The sequence below is a fragment of the Ipomoea nil genome, unplaced genomic scaffold, assembly GCF_001879475.1.
Source record: "Ipomoea nil cultivar Tokyo-kokei standard unplaced genomic scaffold, Asagao_1.1 scaffold0302, whole genome shotgun sequence".
Taxonomy (NCBI): Eukaryota; Viridiplantae; Streptophyta; class Magnoliopsida; order Solanales; family Convolvulaceae; genus Ipomoea; species Ipomoea nil.
In genome coordinates this window covers 1080460-1097935 of record NW_017616730.1, presented here as the reverse complement: position 1 = coordinate 1097935, position 17476 = coordinate 1080460, and the positions used below count along the sequence as shown (strand labels likewise).

Here is a 17476-nt window from a genome sequence, read left to right as displayed (position 1 = left end):
TGCGTGTTTTTCATTGATTCAAAAAAATTAAGGTAGTATTGGAGATGTGAATTTAATGCACTTTGTATTATTAAAAAAAATATAAAAATAATCTCAAAAAAGGATGACTATGCATATGAAGTCACTAAAGATCAAAACCAATACAATTTACGTGGCTCCCGGCTCATAATTGATTTAACCCAATAAATTTAATAGACCACAATATATATCAAATGATATTATAATCGCATCATTCACCTCCCACATATGGGAGCAACTGGGTATCAATGGACTATAAATTCTTGATATCAAATTTAAAATTTTGTGATTAACAAACTAATAATTTGACCAACTTGATTGGGATTGATTCAGAGTTTTTGTGATTTTAGTTGACACACACACACAAAATCTATATATATACTATATATAAAAATAAAATTCTGAAATTTTAACTTCCCGCCCAATTCTTAAAAAATCTCTCTTCCTAATAAAATATATTGATTTCTACTTTCCCATTCGTACAATAATTCTAGGTAAAAATTCTATTCTAAAATTTTAAAATAGTGTAATACAATTCCCTTTGTACATCTATACTATATATAATAAAAAAATCCTGGAATTTTAACTTCCCGCCAAATTCCTAAAAAATCTCCCTTCCCAATAAAATATATTGATTTCTACTTTCCCATTCGTACAATGATTCTGGGTAAAAATTCTATTCTAAAATTTTAAAATAGTGTAATACAATTCACTTTGTACATCTATAATATCTATAATCTATCTATAATCTATAATCTATAATATATATAATAACAAAATCCTGGAATTTTAACTTCTCGTCCAATTCCTAAAAAATCTCTCTTCCCAATAAAATATATTGATTTCTACTTTCCCATTCGTACAATAATTCTGGGTAAAAATTCTATTCTAAAATTTTAAAATAGTGTAATACAATTCCCTTTGTACATCTATAGTCTATACTGTATATAATAACAAAATCCTGGAATTTTAACTCCCCGCCCAATTCCTAAAAAATCTCTCTTCCCAATAAAATATATTGATTTCGACTTTCTCATTCGTACAATGATTCTGGGTAAAATCCCATTCGTAAAATAATTCTGAGTAAAAATTCTATTCTAAAATTTTAAAATAGTGTAATACAATTCTCTTTGTACATCTATACTTCTATACTATATATAATAACAAAATCCTGGAATTTTAACTTCTCGTCCAATTCCTAAAAAATCTCTCTTCCTAATAAAATATATTGATTTCTACTTTCCCATTCGTACAATAATTCTGGGTAAAAATTCTATTCTAAAATTTTAAAATAGTGTAATACAATTCCCTTTGTACATCTATAGTCTATACTATATATAATAACAAAATCCTGGAATTTTAACTTCCCGCCCAATTCCTAAAAAATCTCCCTTCCCAATAAAATATATTGATTTCGACTTTCTCATTCGTACAATGATTCTGGGTAAAATCCCATTCGTAAAATAATTCTTGAGTAAAAATTCTATTCTAAAATTTTAAAATAGTGTAATACAATTCTCTTTGTACATCTATACTTCTATACTATATATAATAACAAAATCCTATAATTTTAACTTCCCGCCCAATTCTTAAAAAATCTCTTTTCCCAATAAAATATATTGATTTCTACTTTCCCATTCGTACAATAATTCTGGGTAAAAATTCTATTCTAAAATTTTAAAATAGTGTAATATAATTTCCTTTGTACATCTATACTATATATAACAAAAAAAATTCTGAAATTTTAACTTCCCGCCCAATTCCTAAAAAATACAATTCTTACAATGATTCTGGGTAAAAATTTTATTCTAAAATTTTAAAATAGTGTAATACAATTCTCTTTGTACATCTATACTCTATACTATATATAGTAACAAAATCCAGGAATTTTAACTTCCCGCCCAATTCCTAAAAAATCTCTCTTCTCAATAAAATATATTGATTTCTACTTTCACATTCGTACAATAATTCTGGGTAAAAATTCTATTCTAAAATTTTAAAATAGTGTAATACAATTTTCTTTGTACATCTATACTATATATAATAACAAAATTCTGGAATTTTAACTTTCCGCCCAATTCTTGAAAAATCTCTCTTCCCAATTAAATATATTGATTTCTACATTCCCATTCATACAATAATTCTGGGTAAAAATTCTATTCAAAAATTTTAAAATAGTGTAATACAATATTACAATTCCCTTTGTACATCTATACTATATATAATAACAAAATCCTAGAATTTTAACTTCCGGCCCAATTCCTAAAAAATCTCATTTCCCAATAAAATATATTGATTTATACTTTCCCATTCGTACAATAATTCTGGGTAAAAATTATATTTTAAAATTTTAAAATAATACAATTCTCTTTGTACATCTATACTATATATAATAACAAAATCTTAGAATTTTAACTTCCCGCCCAATTCCTAAAAAATCCCTCTTCCCAATAAAATATATTGATTTCTACTTTCCCGTTCGTACAATAATTCTGTGAAAAAATTCTATTCTAAAATTTTAAAATAGTGTAATACAATTCTCTTCTATACTATATACTAGTTTTTTACGCGCATTGCGCGATTGGGATAATGCCCAATATTTTTTTAAATAAGTACTCTAAAGTATATAAATGCAAGATTATATTGGAATTGTTCATGCATAGATACTTGAATGTTGAATTTGTGTATTTAAATAGGTAATTCTAAGTTTACAAATGCAAGATACTATACTCAAGATTGATTATAATTGTATAGGTATGGCTGAAACCAAATACGGGACATAAGGGAGAGCAAATAAAAATTAATGCATAAAATATTAAATATATACTAATATTGAATAGTTAACTGCTGATTGCCAAACAAGGACATTGCAAGGTAGTTTTCCACTTCAATTTGTTGTGTGAATGATTTAAATACTCTTTTTGTCAATAAATCCCAAAGGTAGTTAATATGATTGGTTTAATTATATATATATATATATATATATATATATATATATATAACAATTATTATTATTATTATTATTATTATTATTATTATTATTATTATTATTATTATTATTATTATTATTATTATTATTATTATTATTATTATTATGTATACCCTTAGGTCATTTTATATGGTAATTTATACAGCTAATTTTTTCAAATATATTACCAACCGCTGATATAATTCGCAGGTCAAATCCGCTAATATAATCCGTTAACTGCTGATTGTCAAACAAGGACATTGCGAGGTAGTTCTCACTTTTTGTTGTGTGATTTGAATACTCTCTTTGTCAACAAATCCCTCAAGTAGTTAATATGATTGGCTTTATTAATTATATATTTTTTTAATTTTTTCATGGTATTAATAAAATAGTTGGTAAATAAATATATAACATTATTTTGTATTATAACTTTGATATTTAATTAAAAAATGGTGCACAAAAAAGATAATAGACAATGTACTGAATATAATCAATTGATGAATTTGAATGTAAAGAATTTTTACATTGGAGAAATATAAAGACAATATAACTAATAGAATTATTTCTCTTAATTAATTTATTGATAATGAATAAATTTTTTTAATAAAGACATTGTAGGGATAATGTAGCGAATATAATCAATTGATGAAATTGAATGTAAAGAATTTTTATAATGGAGAAAAATAAAGACAATATAACTAATTAAATTATTTATCTTATTTTTTTTTTTTTGAATGCTTATTTATCTTATTTAATTTATTGATAATGAATAATTTTTTTTTTTGAATAAAGACATTGTAGACACATAATTTAAAGAAATGCATATGCATGTATTATTTTTGGTTGTAGCTACTAAATTATTATTTAATTTAATAAGAGTAAAATAGAGTACTAATTATGTCAACTTTGATTGGGATGGGGTTCAAACCTAAGACCTTTCTTATTGAAATCAATGAGTAAGTTAACGGTGAACTAACAGAAATTAACGGAAAAGATAATATTTAACGGAAAATCATATTCATTAAGGATAAATTAGTAAATCTTAAGGAAAAATTAAAATCTGATCAATCTGAACCATTCATTTCATTATAAAATTTGACCGCCATTTTTTATACCCATTATAGGCAAGAGTAAAATAGAGTACTAATTATGTCAATTTTGATTGGGATGGGGTTCGAACCTAAGACCTTTCTTATTGAAATCAATGAGTAAGTTAACAGTGAACTAACAGAAATTAACGGAAAAGATAATATTTAACGGAAAAGTTAAAGGAAAATCATATTCATTAAGGATAAATTAGTAAATCTTAAGGAAAAATTAAAATCTGATCAATCTAAGCCATTCATTTGATTAAAAAATTTGACCGCCATTTTTTCTACCCATTATAGGCCTAACTCTCTTAGGCTCTTATTAGTATAGTAGATATATATATATATATATATATATAATAACAAAATCCTAGAATTTTAACTTCCCGCCCAATTCCTAAAAAATCTCTCTTCCCAATAAAATATATTGATTTCTACTTTCCCTTTCGTACAATAATTCTGGGAAAAAATTCTATTCTAAAATTTTAAAATAGTGTAATACAATTCTCTTTGTACATCTATACTATATATAATAACAAAATCCTGGAATTGTAACTTCCCCCAATTCCTAAAAAATTTCTCTTCCCAATAAAATATCTTGATTTCTACTTTCTCATTCGTACAATAATTCTGGGTAAAAATTCTATTCTAAAATTTTAAAAGAGTGTAATACAATTTCCTTTGTACATCTATACTCTATACTATATATAATAACAAAATCCTGGAATTTTAACTATCCGCCCAATTCCTAAAAAATCTCCCTTCCCAATAAAATATATTAATTTCTACTTTCCCATTTGTACAATAATCTATACTATATATAAAAACAAAATCCTGCAATTTTAACTTCCCGCCCAATTCCTAAAAAATCTCTCTTCATAATAAAATATGTTAATTTCTACTTTCCTATTCGTACAATAATTATGGGTTAAAATTTTATTCTAATATTATAAAATACTGTAATGCATTTCCTATTGTAATCTATCTATCTATACATCTATAATATCTATAATATATATAAAAACAAAATCCTGCAATTTTAACTTTCCGCCCAATTCCTAATAAATCTCTCTTCCTAATAAAATATGTTGATTTCTACTTTCCTATTCGTACAATAATTCTAGGTTAAAATTCTATACTAATATTATAAAATACTGTAATACAATTCCTATTGTAATCTATCTATCTATACATCTATACTTCTATACTATATATAAAAACAAAATCCTGCAATTTTAACTTCCCGCCCAATACCTAAAAAATCTCTCTTCCTACTAAAATATGTTGATTTCTACTTTCCTATTCGTACAATAATTCTGGGTTAAAATTCTATTATAAGAATTATAACATAGAATAAATCGTAATAATTAATAACTATAATCTAAGATTAAATTTGGAATTGTCAGGAAAGATAAGCGACCTCGGGTGAAATTAACTCTTTATCGATTTAAATATTTTTAATATATTACCACATTTCCATTCCGTGCATCGCACGGATGAAAATACTAGTAAGGTATAATATTATTATAATTAAAGAATTAATTATATGTACTAACAGGCCGAAATTAATGTACCGAAACAATAATTATTTATTACTCCGTAACATAATTGTCTTACTTATACTTTCCATTTGAAAATTCATACAAATTTACACTACTCTAAATGAGTTGAAAATATTGATTTCATGATTTGTGACGGTGATAACAATAAGCATTATATACAATGAAGTTTTCCCAAATTTGACCATATTATATCATCATATTTTAATATTATATTCTTATATTTTTTTTTTTTTTTACTTTTTAACACAAATTTGCAAAAGTAATAATAAAATTCATCATGTTTTGATTCCAAGCATTTTTAATTCCATACTACGCATAATTTTTTCTCTTTGAAACATATTTATTTTACAATAAAAAATTACATAAATCATATATGGGAGCAAAACAGTTTTAAATCAAGTGATTTCATTCTTCTTTTTTTTTTTTCTTAGCTTAATGTCTTTTAAAATTATTTTTCTTTTTTTTTTCTCATATTTATTTTAGTAATAATAATATAATTACCTAAATAATATTACAATATGATTTTTTTCAAGATATTTGCAAACAACCGAGTTATATATTATTCAATTAATTGGTGATCTTTTTGCACTAATCTTATAATCAAATAAATGTACACTTTCAAATATTAGAATTATTTATAATTTTATCTTTAATTTTATTATCTAAATATATAATAAAAAAGATTTTATCCTCTATAGCACGAGTAATTTACTAGTTATAAAAATAGTATGTGTATTAGTGTATGTATACAATTCAGTTTAAAGAACGACGTCGTTCTCTAGTTAAACCAAAAAATTAACGCAGCTTCAGCCTTCAGGTCTCTTCATGCTCCAGCGCCGATCTCTAGTCTCCTCTGGGCGTTCTGCAAAAAATCAGACCGCAACTCCGCGTCTCCACTTAACGCCACTTCGCCACCGCATCTTCACGGCCCACATCGACAGAGGAAAGCAGCAGCTCCAGCACTCCCATATATTTGAACTGTAGAGTTATAAACGTACTATTGCTATGTTAATTGGTTCATTTTGTTTTTTGTTTCTTAGTTTTTGAACTGTGGAGTTATAATGCTAAATTGTTTGTTCCTCCTATATTCTACCATATATTCTCGGAGATGCATTGAACAATCTAATAAGCCATAAGGATGAGGATATTTTAAAAGGTGAATATGTGAAAATTCAAAAGGAACTGTACTGCTCACTAATAGCTAAAGAGATTGTGTTCTTCTGTTCATTGTTCTGTTGAATTTTTTGTTCTGTTACACCTCATTAAACCATTTGATAGGGTTTTGACCTAAAATTGTAGCTCTGTTTGGGGTTGAGTGGTTGTTGGATGATACATAGTATTAGAGTGCCTTTCAGATTTGGAGGATCAATGTTCAAAACTTGTATAATCACTTAGATTGATTTAAGTTGACTCCTAGGATAAAAATTAGATATTCCTATGACACCTCAATACGCACCTAATAGTCTAATACCACACTAAACTTGTGCACTTGGAAGTATAGGGTAATAAATTAATTGAAAATCATCCGGCAGGCATGGCGAACAGCAAGTATGAGTATGTGAAGTCATTTGAAGTTGAAGACGAAGTCATGGTACCCAACATCATAGTTGTGCGCATAGATGGCCGTGATTTTGGAAGGTAATATACATGCATGGCAATGGCTGAAAGAATGTGTTTAGTTGTTTACCATTTTTTCTCTATTAAAAAAATTATCCCTCATTGTTACATTTCAACATCAATGAATTAATTTTAAAATTAGCCTATTGGTTTAAAAAATTCAAACCTTCTTGTATTGTGTCAATTATAGCCAAACCTATTAGAACTTGTAATTTAGTACAACTTACCGTCAAAAATAATTTCTGATGCCCTCAGTCATTAATGACAAAACTCCTTCTAAATGAGACTCATTGTGATTGCCACATTTTCTGTTTGGGTTTTAATTATGATTATGCATTCATTTCATTAGGTTTTCAGAAGCTCATGAGTTTGACAAACCGTATGATGCAAAGGCCTTGCTCTTGATGAATGCTTGCAGTACTGCAGTCCTGGAGGAGTTTCCAGATATCGCATTTGCATATGGATTCAGTGATGAGTTTAGGTACAGTGTGTTTTCTTTTACTTTTCTTCACTGTACGTGTATTATAAATTTATAACTTAATATGTGCTATTTTTTTGCCTTTGCAGTTTTGTATTCAAGAAAGAAACCAAATTTTACCAGAGACGAGCCAGGTATTGCATTACCTGATAGTCCGAATGTTTTATATTTGCAGTGTCTTATTACATTAGAAGTGTAGAATGTAAAAAAAAAAAAAAAAAAAAAAAAAAAAAAAGAGTATTGTGGTCTTGTATCCCTTTCTTCCAGATAACCTTGAAATATTTGTAAGTAATCATACATTAGTAATCATACTTTGCAGCAAAATATACTCCCTTATTGTGTCTTTTTTCACGTCTGTATTTGTCACCAAATGGAAGGACTTTTTTCCTCAACTGGAACTAAGGATTCCTCCTTCATTTAAATCACGCGTCATTTTTTGTGCATCAATGGAGGTTCTGCAAGCATATCTTACCTGGAGACAAAATGAGTGTAAGCTAGTGAATAATTCCAATTAATGTTGCAAAATGGATACTACTGCCTTATTTTATAGAGTCCTATTCTTTGCAGGTCACATAAAAAATCTGTATGCTACTTGTTTTTGGGAGCTTGTAAAATGTGGAAAGCCTGAAATAGAGGCTAAATTGATTCTGAAGGTGGTAGCCATTTAGTCTGTTATACATAATATTTTCTTCAATCTTTTACAACCCCCCCCCCCCCCACCCCTACCCCCCCCCCCCACACACACACAGCAAAAAAAAGGAAAAAAAAAAAAAAAAAAGAGGAGAAAAAGACAGTGTGGAACCCAGTTCTATGATAAACAAGAAATTCTGACTTGCATTTCTCATGGTGACCTTACATATTAAAATGAAACAACTTATAATATTTATCCCCTTGATCCAGTTGGATTGAAAAATCTTCAATTTGTTTAGAGGGAGGTTTCAAATATGAATATGAGATTGATAAATATTTGTTCTTTCACTCAAGGAGCATGGTGCCATGGAGGCATCTCCTCTATATTTAAATGAAGGAAACGGATGCAAATAAGATTATAAGAAATTTAAAGTTCCCAGACATCATCTTATTTTTCATTTTCCTTAGTAATGTTCTGAGATGGGATATCTTGGAGAACCAGTTGTTCTTAAAATAGGCATTTAAATGATTTCCAGCATATATGACTCATGTAATTCAAAACACTTATAATTCATATTACTTGAATGTAGTGAGTTTGGAGTTTTTATATTAACTTTTTCTCATGTATTTATCTGTAATCCTATCGCTCAAATTGGAGTTAATGTTTCTGCTGTTTTATTTTGGGTTACTTGTAGTTTTCTCAATTAAGTATTCCCACAGCTGTCATGTCTTTCATCCACTTGATTGTTGTTCAAAGGCAATTTACAATTTGTTTACTTTACATGGGTTTATAGTTCACTTACAGCTTAGTAGCTTACTGATAATATATTTGGGTATATTCAGCATAGATTTAGTTGAAGAGAAAGTTGATATTGATTGAAATGCAATTTTCAATTATTATTTATTTTTTTCTTTGGTAGGGAACTCAAAAACAGGAGAAAAATGAACTTCTTTTTCAACAGTTTGGTATTAACTACAAAAAAGATGTTCAGGAGATATTTCGTCAGGGATCATGTGCTCTTAGGAAAGAGGTATCAATCTCAAGTATATGCTACATCCTTCGGTTCTTCAAATGTTCTAATTGGTCCAATTTGAAATATATCAGTTTTAGTTGGGGTAGAAAACACTATAATGGGCTCCATTTCATGTTAGTTCCATGTTGCATAGTGCATACTATCAGAGACTTTAAGGTTACAGACCATATGATATTGCATTCTGATCAATCTTACTTGGGAAGTACCACACTGAGTGAAAACCAGGTTTATTTTTATTTTTTTTATCATATTCCTTCAACATTTGGCATTTGTGTAATCCCCACAATGTATGACAAACACACTTTAGGGGATCAAAGCTTCCACTTTTTAATACCAGGAACTGCTATTCACCACATTTTTAGACATTTCCTGTGTAATTCATGAAGTAACATCCCAAGCCCCCCTTCCCCCAGTGCCCCCACCACCATGTTGGAGTTAACATAAGGTATAGTTTGCAAATCAGCATATGATTTAGTGCTATTCTATATCTGCGCACCTCCAACTTTTATGTCATTCTTTATCCATTATGATTCAGGTTGAAGATATTGTGAAGTACCAGGAAGATGGCACTCCTGTTAGGAGGAGGAGGAAGAAAGTAATTATTGAGCATTCTGAAAATATAACAGCTAGAAGCTTCTGGAATGATCAGCAATCTCTTAGTAAAGATGTGGGCTCTTTTGGAGAATGCATTGAAAATATTAAACCTGAGTATATCAAGTCTTTCCAATTTGAAACCAAACTGATGCCATCTACTTGGATTGTCATTCGAATTGATGGTTGCCACTTCCATAGGTAAAGTTCCTTGTACTTCACCTTTTAATGCTCATTGTTCCATTGGGTGCAATCTTATTGAATAAATAAGATAACTGCTCCCTCTAATGCATTTTAATCACTTTATGTGGTGAGCTAAAGTAATCTTTGATTGACATTGTCAACTATACACTTCCAAAGTTATGAGATTTCAATTGCTGAAAAAAAGTAGTAATTTTCATGTGGTTTAATTTTTAACTACTCTGTTTTATTTTTTAAAAATAAAAATTTTACAATTACTGAAACTTATTTCATAATTGGTCAAATTAATGAAATGAACAATGCAGTAGCTAATTATTTATTTAGTCCTCAAATTAGTATAAAACTTATCTGGCTTATCTGTATTTCCTTACGAAATATTTACTTTATTTTCTGCTTTGAAATGTGCTAGTATTTCTGTTGTTCTCCTTTATTGGTTGATAACTTACTTTTGAAGCATCAATATCTGTATTCAAATTGTAATATGGAATTAGTCATTGCTTAATAAGGAGCGTGGATAATAGTCTTAGCTTGACAAGCTTTAAAAATGATATTTAATGAATAGTGGTGCTTCATAATGTGATTTTTTGTGTACTAACTCTGAAATAATTCAATATACTTGCACATTTGATAGGTTTTGTGATGCTCATGGTTTTGACAAACCAAATGATGTGCAAGCTTTGAACCTTATGAATTCTTGCGCAGTTTCTGTGGTGGAGGAGTTTAAAGATATTGTCTTCGCATATGGGGTGAGCGATGAATACAGGTAATAGTTACTTATTTGCTTGTGTGATAGTTCTTTTTCTTTATAACAGATTCTGATTCACTTTTTTTTTCAGCTTTGTTCTGAAGAAAGACTCTTTGCTCTATGAAAGGCATGCCAGGTAACTCTTTCATAATCCCACCTAGTCTTAAATATATTTTTTTCTCTTTGTTAATTAGTATTATAAAGAAAGATGAAATTGTATACTCCTTGGCTCTTTGCGTATTGTAGATATATGTCGAGAAGTAGCTTAATGAATTGTATAATTAACCATAATATGTAGAGCATATGGAAAGGAATAATATGTTTATTCCTATTATCTTCCCTTCTTTTACTTTCTTTGTATCCTTATGCATGCTATGCAGAAAAGAGTAAAAGACCTTTGCCGATTTTTGCTTTGAGGTCATCATTTAACAAATCATGTTTTCTTAAGTGAGGTTTAATACATTTAACCTATTTCAACAGTACACTAGGACCTTTTTGATTGGCAAATGTAAAAAAAATGTTGACTATTTACTAGCTACTTTGATCATGTGTGCAGTGAAATAGTCTCTGCCATTGTCTCTCTTTTCTCTTCGAAATATATGATGAAGTGGAATGAGTTTTTCCCCCAAAAAGACTTGAAGTACCCACCATTCTTTGATGGACGATCTGTTTGCTATCCTTCCTCAAAGATTCTCCAAGATTATTTGGCTTGGAGACAAGTTGACTGTGAGTACTTTTAAGTATAAGTTTTATATAAAAATTTGAGTGAGGTAGTCTGAGAATATCAAGTATAATAAAGTTTGATGTCCCTTTTTCTTGATCATTGGTTCGGAACATGCAGGTCACATTAATAATCAGTACAATACTTGTTTCTGGATGCTCGTCAAATCTGGCAAGAGCAAAACTGAGTCTCAAAACTGCCTTAAGGTGCATTGCTTCTTTTTGGAATATCTTTTCGGGATGTCTTTTTTTAAGTTGAAGTGGCAGTGGCCTATCTGTTATATACTTATATACAATTGTTGGAACAAATTGATATCTTTTGCATATTTCTCCAGCAAATGTTTGTACTTTTTATTTATTTATTTATAATTTGGTACTTTGAAAATAGTGAAGAGAAAAGAGAAATATTCTAATAATCAGTCATAGAATCCTTAAGGTGTATGTATCATGTGATTCAATTGAGCAAAACCTTTTGGGACAAAATAAGATTTATATATCCAAAAGCAATCCAAAAAACCTTTCATACTTTTATGGAACCATCAATGTGAAAATAGACCATCACTACCCACTGGAACAAGCATCATATACTCCATGCTGAATATCTTTGTTTTGCAGGGCACTCAAACGCGAGAAAAAAATGAAATGCTTTCCCAATTTGGGATTGATTACCACAATTTACCTGCCATTTTCCGTCAGGGGTCCTCTGTTTTCTGGGACAAGGTAGTTCCTCTGCTTTCCAATTTGGCATTGATTGCCACAACTTACTACCCTTTGCTCCTTAAACTTTATTTGTTACGTGATCTTCGCTTCATTTTGTTTTATGATGTTGATCAATACTAGCATGAAAATTTATTTCATTTGCAATGAACATTTTCTATATATGCACATATATTTCGACATTGGGGTACTTAAATATACTTCGGCTTATGCTGACTTGTCCAGGAGGAAACAAAATCAGACTGCAGTACTGAAGGTGCAATTGAGAAATGTCGCAAGAAAGTCGTGGTTGAGCATTGCAATATAATCGATACAAGCTTTTGGAAAGCACACCCAACAATACTTGAAGAGGGTACCCACTGTTGTCAAGCACTAGGTACCTCAACTTGTAGCTAATGCACCTTTTGATACTCGTAGCTTTTGTCCGCATGGGTTTAGCTCAATAGTTCAGTAGGCAATATTTGGGAGAAGAGACCAATGTTTGAACTTCGGCGGCGGCAGTGTGGAGTGCGCACTAGCATTTGGCCCTGTCTACTAAGCCATTGAGTCACCGTATTTACACCAATATTTCATTATGTATCTTGATTCCTGTACCTATCCAAAAGCATTTTTTCTTTTCTTTTCTGTACATTTTCTTTAAAATGAAGCAAAGGTGGTGAATTTAGGATTTAAATCTCGTTGATTATTAAATAACATTTGGCTTTGTTTGGCAATCTTCACAAAATTGGTAATTTTTTATCTTTAGCTTTGGCTTTGCTATAGTTATGAATTCTGGTGGAGCATATGGTACTTGGATCAGGCCTGACCATTCATGGGGCAATCTTTATGTTATGGACTAGGGTTCATTTTATATAATAGATCATAGATACACATTCATTTTTAGTGTATTAGTACATTAAAAATGAACACGTATAAAAATATAATGAATATATAAAAAAGGGAAAATGACACTTTTTCTCCCTAAGTTATATACTTATAGCACTTTTTTCACCTCAATTATTTAAGTGGCTCTTTTTTCCTCTGAAATATTAAATGGACATATTTACCCTTAAAATAAATATATAAAATTAATATTTCATTTATTTTTATTCTCCAACAAATTATTACTATAATTTGGTTCAAACCAAAGAGATACTATAGCAACCAAACTAAAATATTTCAATTACAATTTATAATCAAAACGCGATATTTAGAGTTTATTAAAATCGCGAACTGGAATGGCCAGTTCATGTTCCGAACTGAAAAAATAAAATATATTTATTGTTGAATTTAGACTATTTTAAATAAAGACGGTTCAAAATCGCGAATCGGATCCGGAACCGTCGGTTCACGGTTCATGATCCAGTTTTTTTTTATTCTTAAATTTAATAAATTGAAATTCAAATATTGGATTCTAGATCTGAATCATAACTGAAAACTTTTAATTCGATTGCTATAGTGTCTGGTTCAGTTCGAACCGAACCGTGGTAATCGCTACATATACACAATAATTTGTTGGAGAAGTAAAATAAATAAAATGTTTGCTTTAAGGGTAGAAATGTCAATTTAATATATTTGGGGAAAAAACCACTACTTTTAAAATAATTGAGGGGACTAATGTGCTTACATAAATAATTGAGGGGAAAAAGTGCTATAAATATATAATTTAGGGAGAAAAAGTGCAATTTTCCCTATAAAAAATGAACTTTATTAGGATTAATATTGTTAAATGGATCCAAAATCCACGATATAATTTGTCTTCGAAGAGTTCAAATAGTTCGGTCAAGCCCACAAGATTGGCATAATCCAAATCACAATAGATGTTAGGCTCTGAGAACATTCCCAATAGAGTTTTTGGGGAGGTTTTTGAGACTTGGAGTCCTATGTGGAACTTATTGAGAGAAGGATGAGAGAGAGAAAGTTGGGTCTTGATGTGGGCCCCTACCAAATGACTAAAAAGAAAAGAAAAGAAAAAAAAGACAGTTAATGTGCTTAGAGTATCCACATCAATTTTTTTTTTTTTGAACAATTGTTTTAGAACCCAAATAGGAAAGAAAAAGAGAAAATGGAAGAAAAAGAATTTTTTTTTAACAAAAAAAAAAAAAAAACAACAACAACAATTGTCATATCTATTCCTCTCATTCTCTCTCCTTGGGCACACAAAAAAACTATTTTTTGTCGGAGTTAAAATTTGCTTCTCTCACATTCATCTCACCACGAGCTCCACCAAAAACCAACAAAAATTCACTAATCTGGATGCTCTTACGCCCAGTGACCGTGTTGAAGGTGGTTGCCAACTAATCTATTACCCTTTTTTTCCATCCTCTTTCTTACTTGGCTCATAAAAATTTTGCAAAATCAAAGAGGATGCTCTGAGAATTGGTAGCCAACTCCAGTAATGTCTCAATTGGTGATCAAGTGGGTGAAACATAATTTTTGTATATGAAAATCATAACTACTTTTTGTTGCACCAAATTCATCAATTAATTCCTTAGAAAACAAAACTATGAGATCTATCCATGGATTGATGATATATCAAAAATCATATAGTAATATATATCTAAAATATGGTCATTAAAGCCTTAAAATAAACATTGTGCAAGTTTACTCTATGCACACCTAAGATAATAACTCGAAATTCTCCACACAAAAAAAAATAACAATCTTAGTTTTACCAATCAAACCGGCAATTATCGTTAAAACCCAATAATCATTTATTATGACTTTTAGCAAAATTCATTAACAGGGTTACGGACTTAGGGTGGGTATAGTAGTTATCATCACACCAAATTGAACACTTGTCACAATACTAAGTATGGGTAGTTATCATCATCCAACAATAATCCTATTAATTTAACCGGTTTAGTTATGGAACCAGCATCTAATTAGCAAAAACAAATCATTCGTCGTTAGAGTTGGCCAACCAAAACCTACCCATCTGTATTATGAAGATGATTCTTCATTTCTTCGCATTTAAATTGCAGACATCATTGCCCTACTCCCTCACTCAAACTCCAATTTTCCCAACCATCTCATCTCAATTCTTCAAGCTTTCTTGCAATGGCTTCCAAGGTGGCTGAGATGGGTTTAATCCTGGCTGTTGCCGCCATGATGATGCTGTGGAAAGGAGCCACGGCTCAGTCTAACAGCTGCACGAGCGCACTGATTGGTTTGACGCCGTGCTTGACTTACGTCACCGGGAATTCGTCGGCGCCGTCGTCTTCGTGCTGCACGCAGCTCTCCGGCGTGGTTCAATCGAACCCGCAGTGCCTCTGTTTGTTGCTCAACGGCGGAGGTTCGAATCTCGGAGTGAATATCAACCAAAGTCTCGCCCTCGCCTTGCCCGCCGCCTGCAAGGTTCAAACTCCTCCGGTCAGCCAATGCAATGGTAAGATATTTAGGAGTTCAATTTAGTATAAGAGCTATATCAAAGGTTATGGATTCGAATCTCCACGTCACCCAATAAGCGATTACGGTCCACGTGTTGTTTCACCGCACCTGAGGGGATGTGTTGAGCAGATAACCATTAATGTGCAATCCAACTATGAGTTTAGATTTTTTAGTGAGCACATGCTTTAATTTCCACTACACGTTTATATATATATATATATATATATATATATATATATATATATATAGAGAGAGAGAGAGAGAGAGAGTTAATACCCAAAATAGTCCCTCGACTATGTCGTAATTACCAATTTGGTCCTCGACTATCATTCTTACCCAATTAAGTCCTCAACTATACAATTTTTACCCAATTTAGTCCTTCGTCAATTTGACTGTTTGTTGACTGTCAAAAGTGGAAATAAAGTTGTAATTTTACAAGTTTTCTCCTTCCTCCTCATTTAGCAGCGCCAAACCATGTAGCAATAAGCTCCGGTTGGGTTCTAAACCTGTCAGTATCGAAGTAGTGGTTATGCATCGGATAGCCCATGAATTTGATTTCCAACGATTTTTTGACGATCGAAATCTGATCGGAGTGTATTGCTGCATGGTTTGGCGCTGCTAAATGGAGAGGAAGGAGAAATCTTGTAAAATTATAATTTTATCCCGACTTTTAACAGTCAACAAACAGTTAAATTAATACAGAGGACTAAATTGGGTAAGAATTGTATAGTTGAGGACTTAATTGAGTAAAAGTTACATAGTTGAGGACTTAATTGGGTAAGAATGATAGTTGAGAACCAAATTAGTAATTATGACATAATCGAGGGACCATTTTGGGTATTAACTCATATATATATATTACATGATAAACACTCTCTTACGGTTGTTAATGGTGTTTAAAATTAAAGCTGCTGTGCCGGCGAGTTCTCCGGTTGGTTCCCAAGCACCGCCGACGTCGGAGCCGAAGGAAACGCCTCAAGTTCCCAACACGCCGGCAGGGTCTAAAACGGTTCCCTCAACAACAGCCGGCGGCCCCTCATCGGCGGCTGATGGAACGGCGAAAGCTTCTTTCCGTTTTCTGGGTTTCCTCGTATTCGCTGCAACGTTATCTATGGCTGGTTTCGGAATCTAATTTCCGACGGCGTATATAGATCGGCGTGATCATACAATGCATCATTTCTACTCGATCGAGAGGGATCGGAGCAGCTTTTGACTTGTACCATTATTATTGTATCAATTCCGAAACGTGTCATTATTCTTTGTTAGTTTGTGTTACGTTTTTGAGTATATATGTAACTGGTGTGATTATATTGATTGTAATGCTTTGTATTTGCTTCACTATGAGAGTTTGCATTATATTATATTGGTCCATTTTCTCACTTGGTTGGGGGATCTTGCAATTGGTATACCATGGAACCGAGTCCAAAAGACACAATTAAAATACAAAATACTGCAAAATAAAAATACAAACATTAATTTTTACTCAATATATACAATCAATAGTGAATATCAATTCCTTTCATCATAAAATAAAATGAGAGCGAGTCCGGCATATAGTCCTGACCCAATCTGTAGGAGTTATTATACCATAAACCAGGATTCACCTTGCAAGGTGTACTTTAGTCCTAAATGACGTATGAATTGTGTATTTTTAGTATTGGAATTGTGAACTTCTACAATATAATCGTTGTAGAAGATAATTTGTGAATACAACAATCTGTTCATATTGTTTCAGTGC

General features: G+C 30.7%; 2 protein-coding genes and 1 long non-coding RNA gene across 8 annotated transcripts; 2 read left to right on the top strand and 1 right to left on the bottom strand.

Annotated features, from left to right (window-relative positions):
- Positions 1-6376: 6376 nt before the first annotated feature.
- LOC109160835 (tRNA(His) guanylyltransferase 1-like) lies at positions 6377-12880 on the top strand. 6 transcript variants are annotated; one of them, XM_019309098.1, is made up of 14 exons: positions 6377-6616; positions 7169-7274; positions 7603-7734; positions 7821-7865; positions 8051-8220; positions 8299-8384; positions 9282-9392; positions 9931-10187; positions 10819-10950; positions 11024-11068; positions 11489-11658; positions 11774-11859; positions 12268-12372; positions 12595-12880. In XM_019309098.1, the coding sequence occupies exons 2-14, from the start codon at positions 7171-7173 to the stop codon at positions 12763-12765; spliced, it is 1614 nt and encodes a 537-aa protein (XP_019164643.1). In that variant the 5' UTR covers positions 6377-6616; positions 7169-7170; the 3' UTR covers positions 12766-12880. The 6 variants fall into 6 exon arrangements, with proteins under 6 accessions (XP_019164643.1, XP_019164649.1, XP_019164638.1 ...); XM_019309104.1 differs by having other exon boundaries at positions 6377-6621; XM_019309093.1 differs by having other exon boundaries at positions 6377-6630.
- Positions 12736-13174, bottom strand: LOC109160878. Its single transcript, XR_002050822.1, has 2 exons — positions 12921-13174; positions 12736-12786 (listed from the first exon to the last, which is right to left on the bottom strand). It is a non-coding gene; the product is annotated as an uncharacterized LOC109160878 (long non-coding RNA).
- Positions 13175-15355: 2181 nt separating this feature from the next.
- LOC109160872 (non-specific lipid-transfer protein-like protein At2g13820) lies at positions 15356-17117 on the top strand. The gene is made up of 2 exons (XM_019309121.1): positions 15356-15736; positions 16647-17117. Exons 1-2 carry the CDS (start codon positions 15409-15411, stop codon positions 16868-16870), a joined length of 552 nt encoding a protein of 183 aa, XP_019164666.1. The 5' UTR covers positions 15356-15408; the 3' UTR covers positions 16871-17117.
- Positions 17118-17476: the final 359 nt, after the last annotated feature.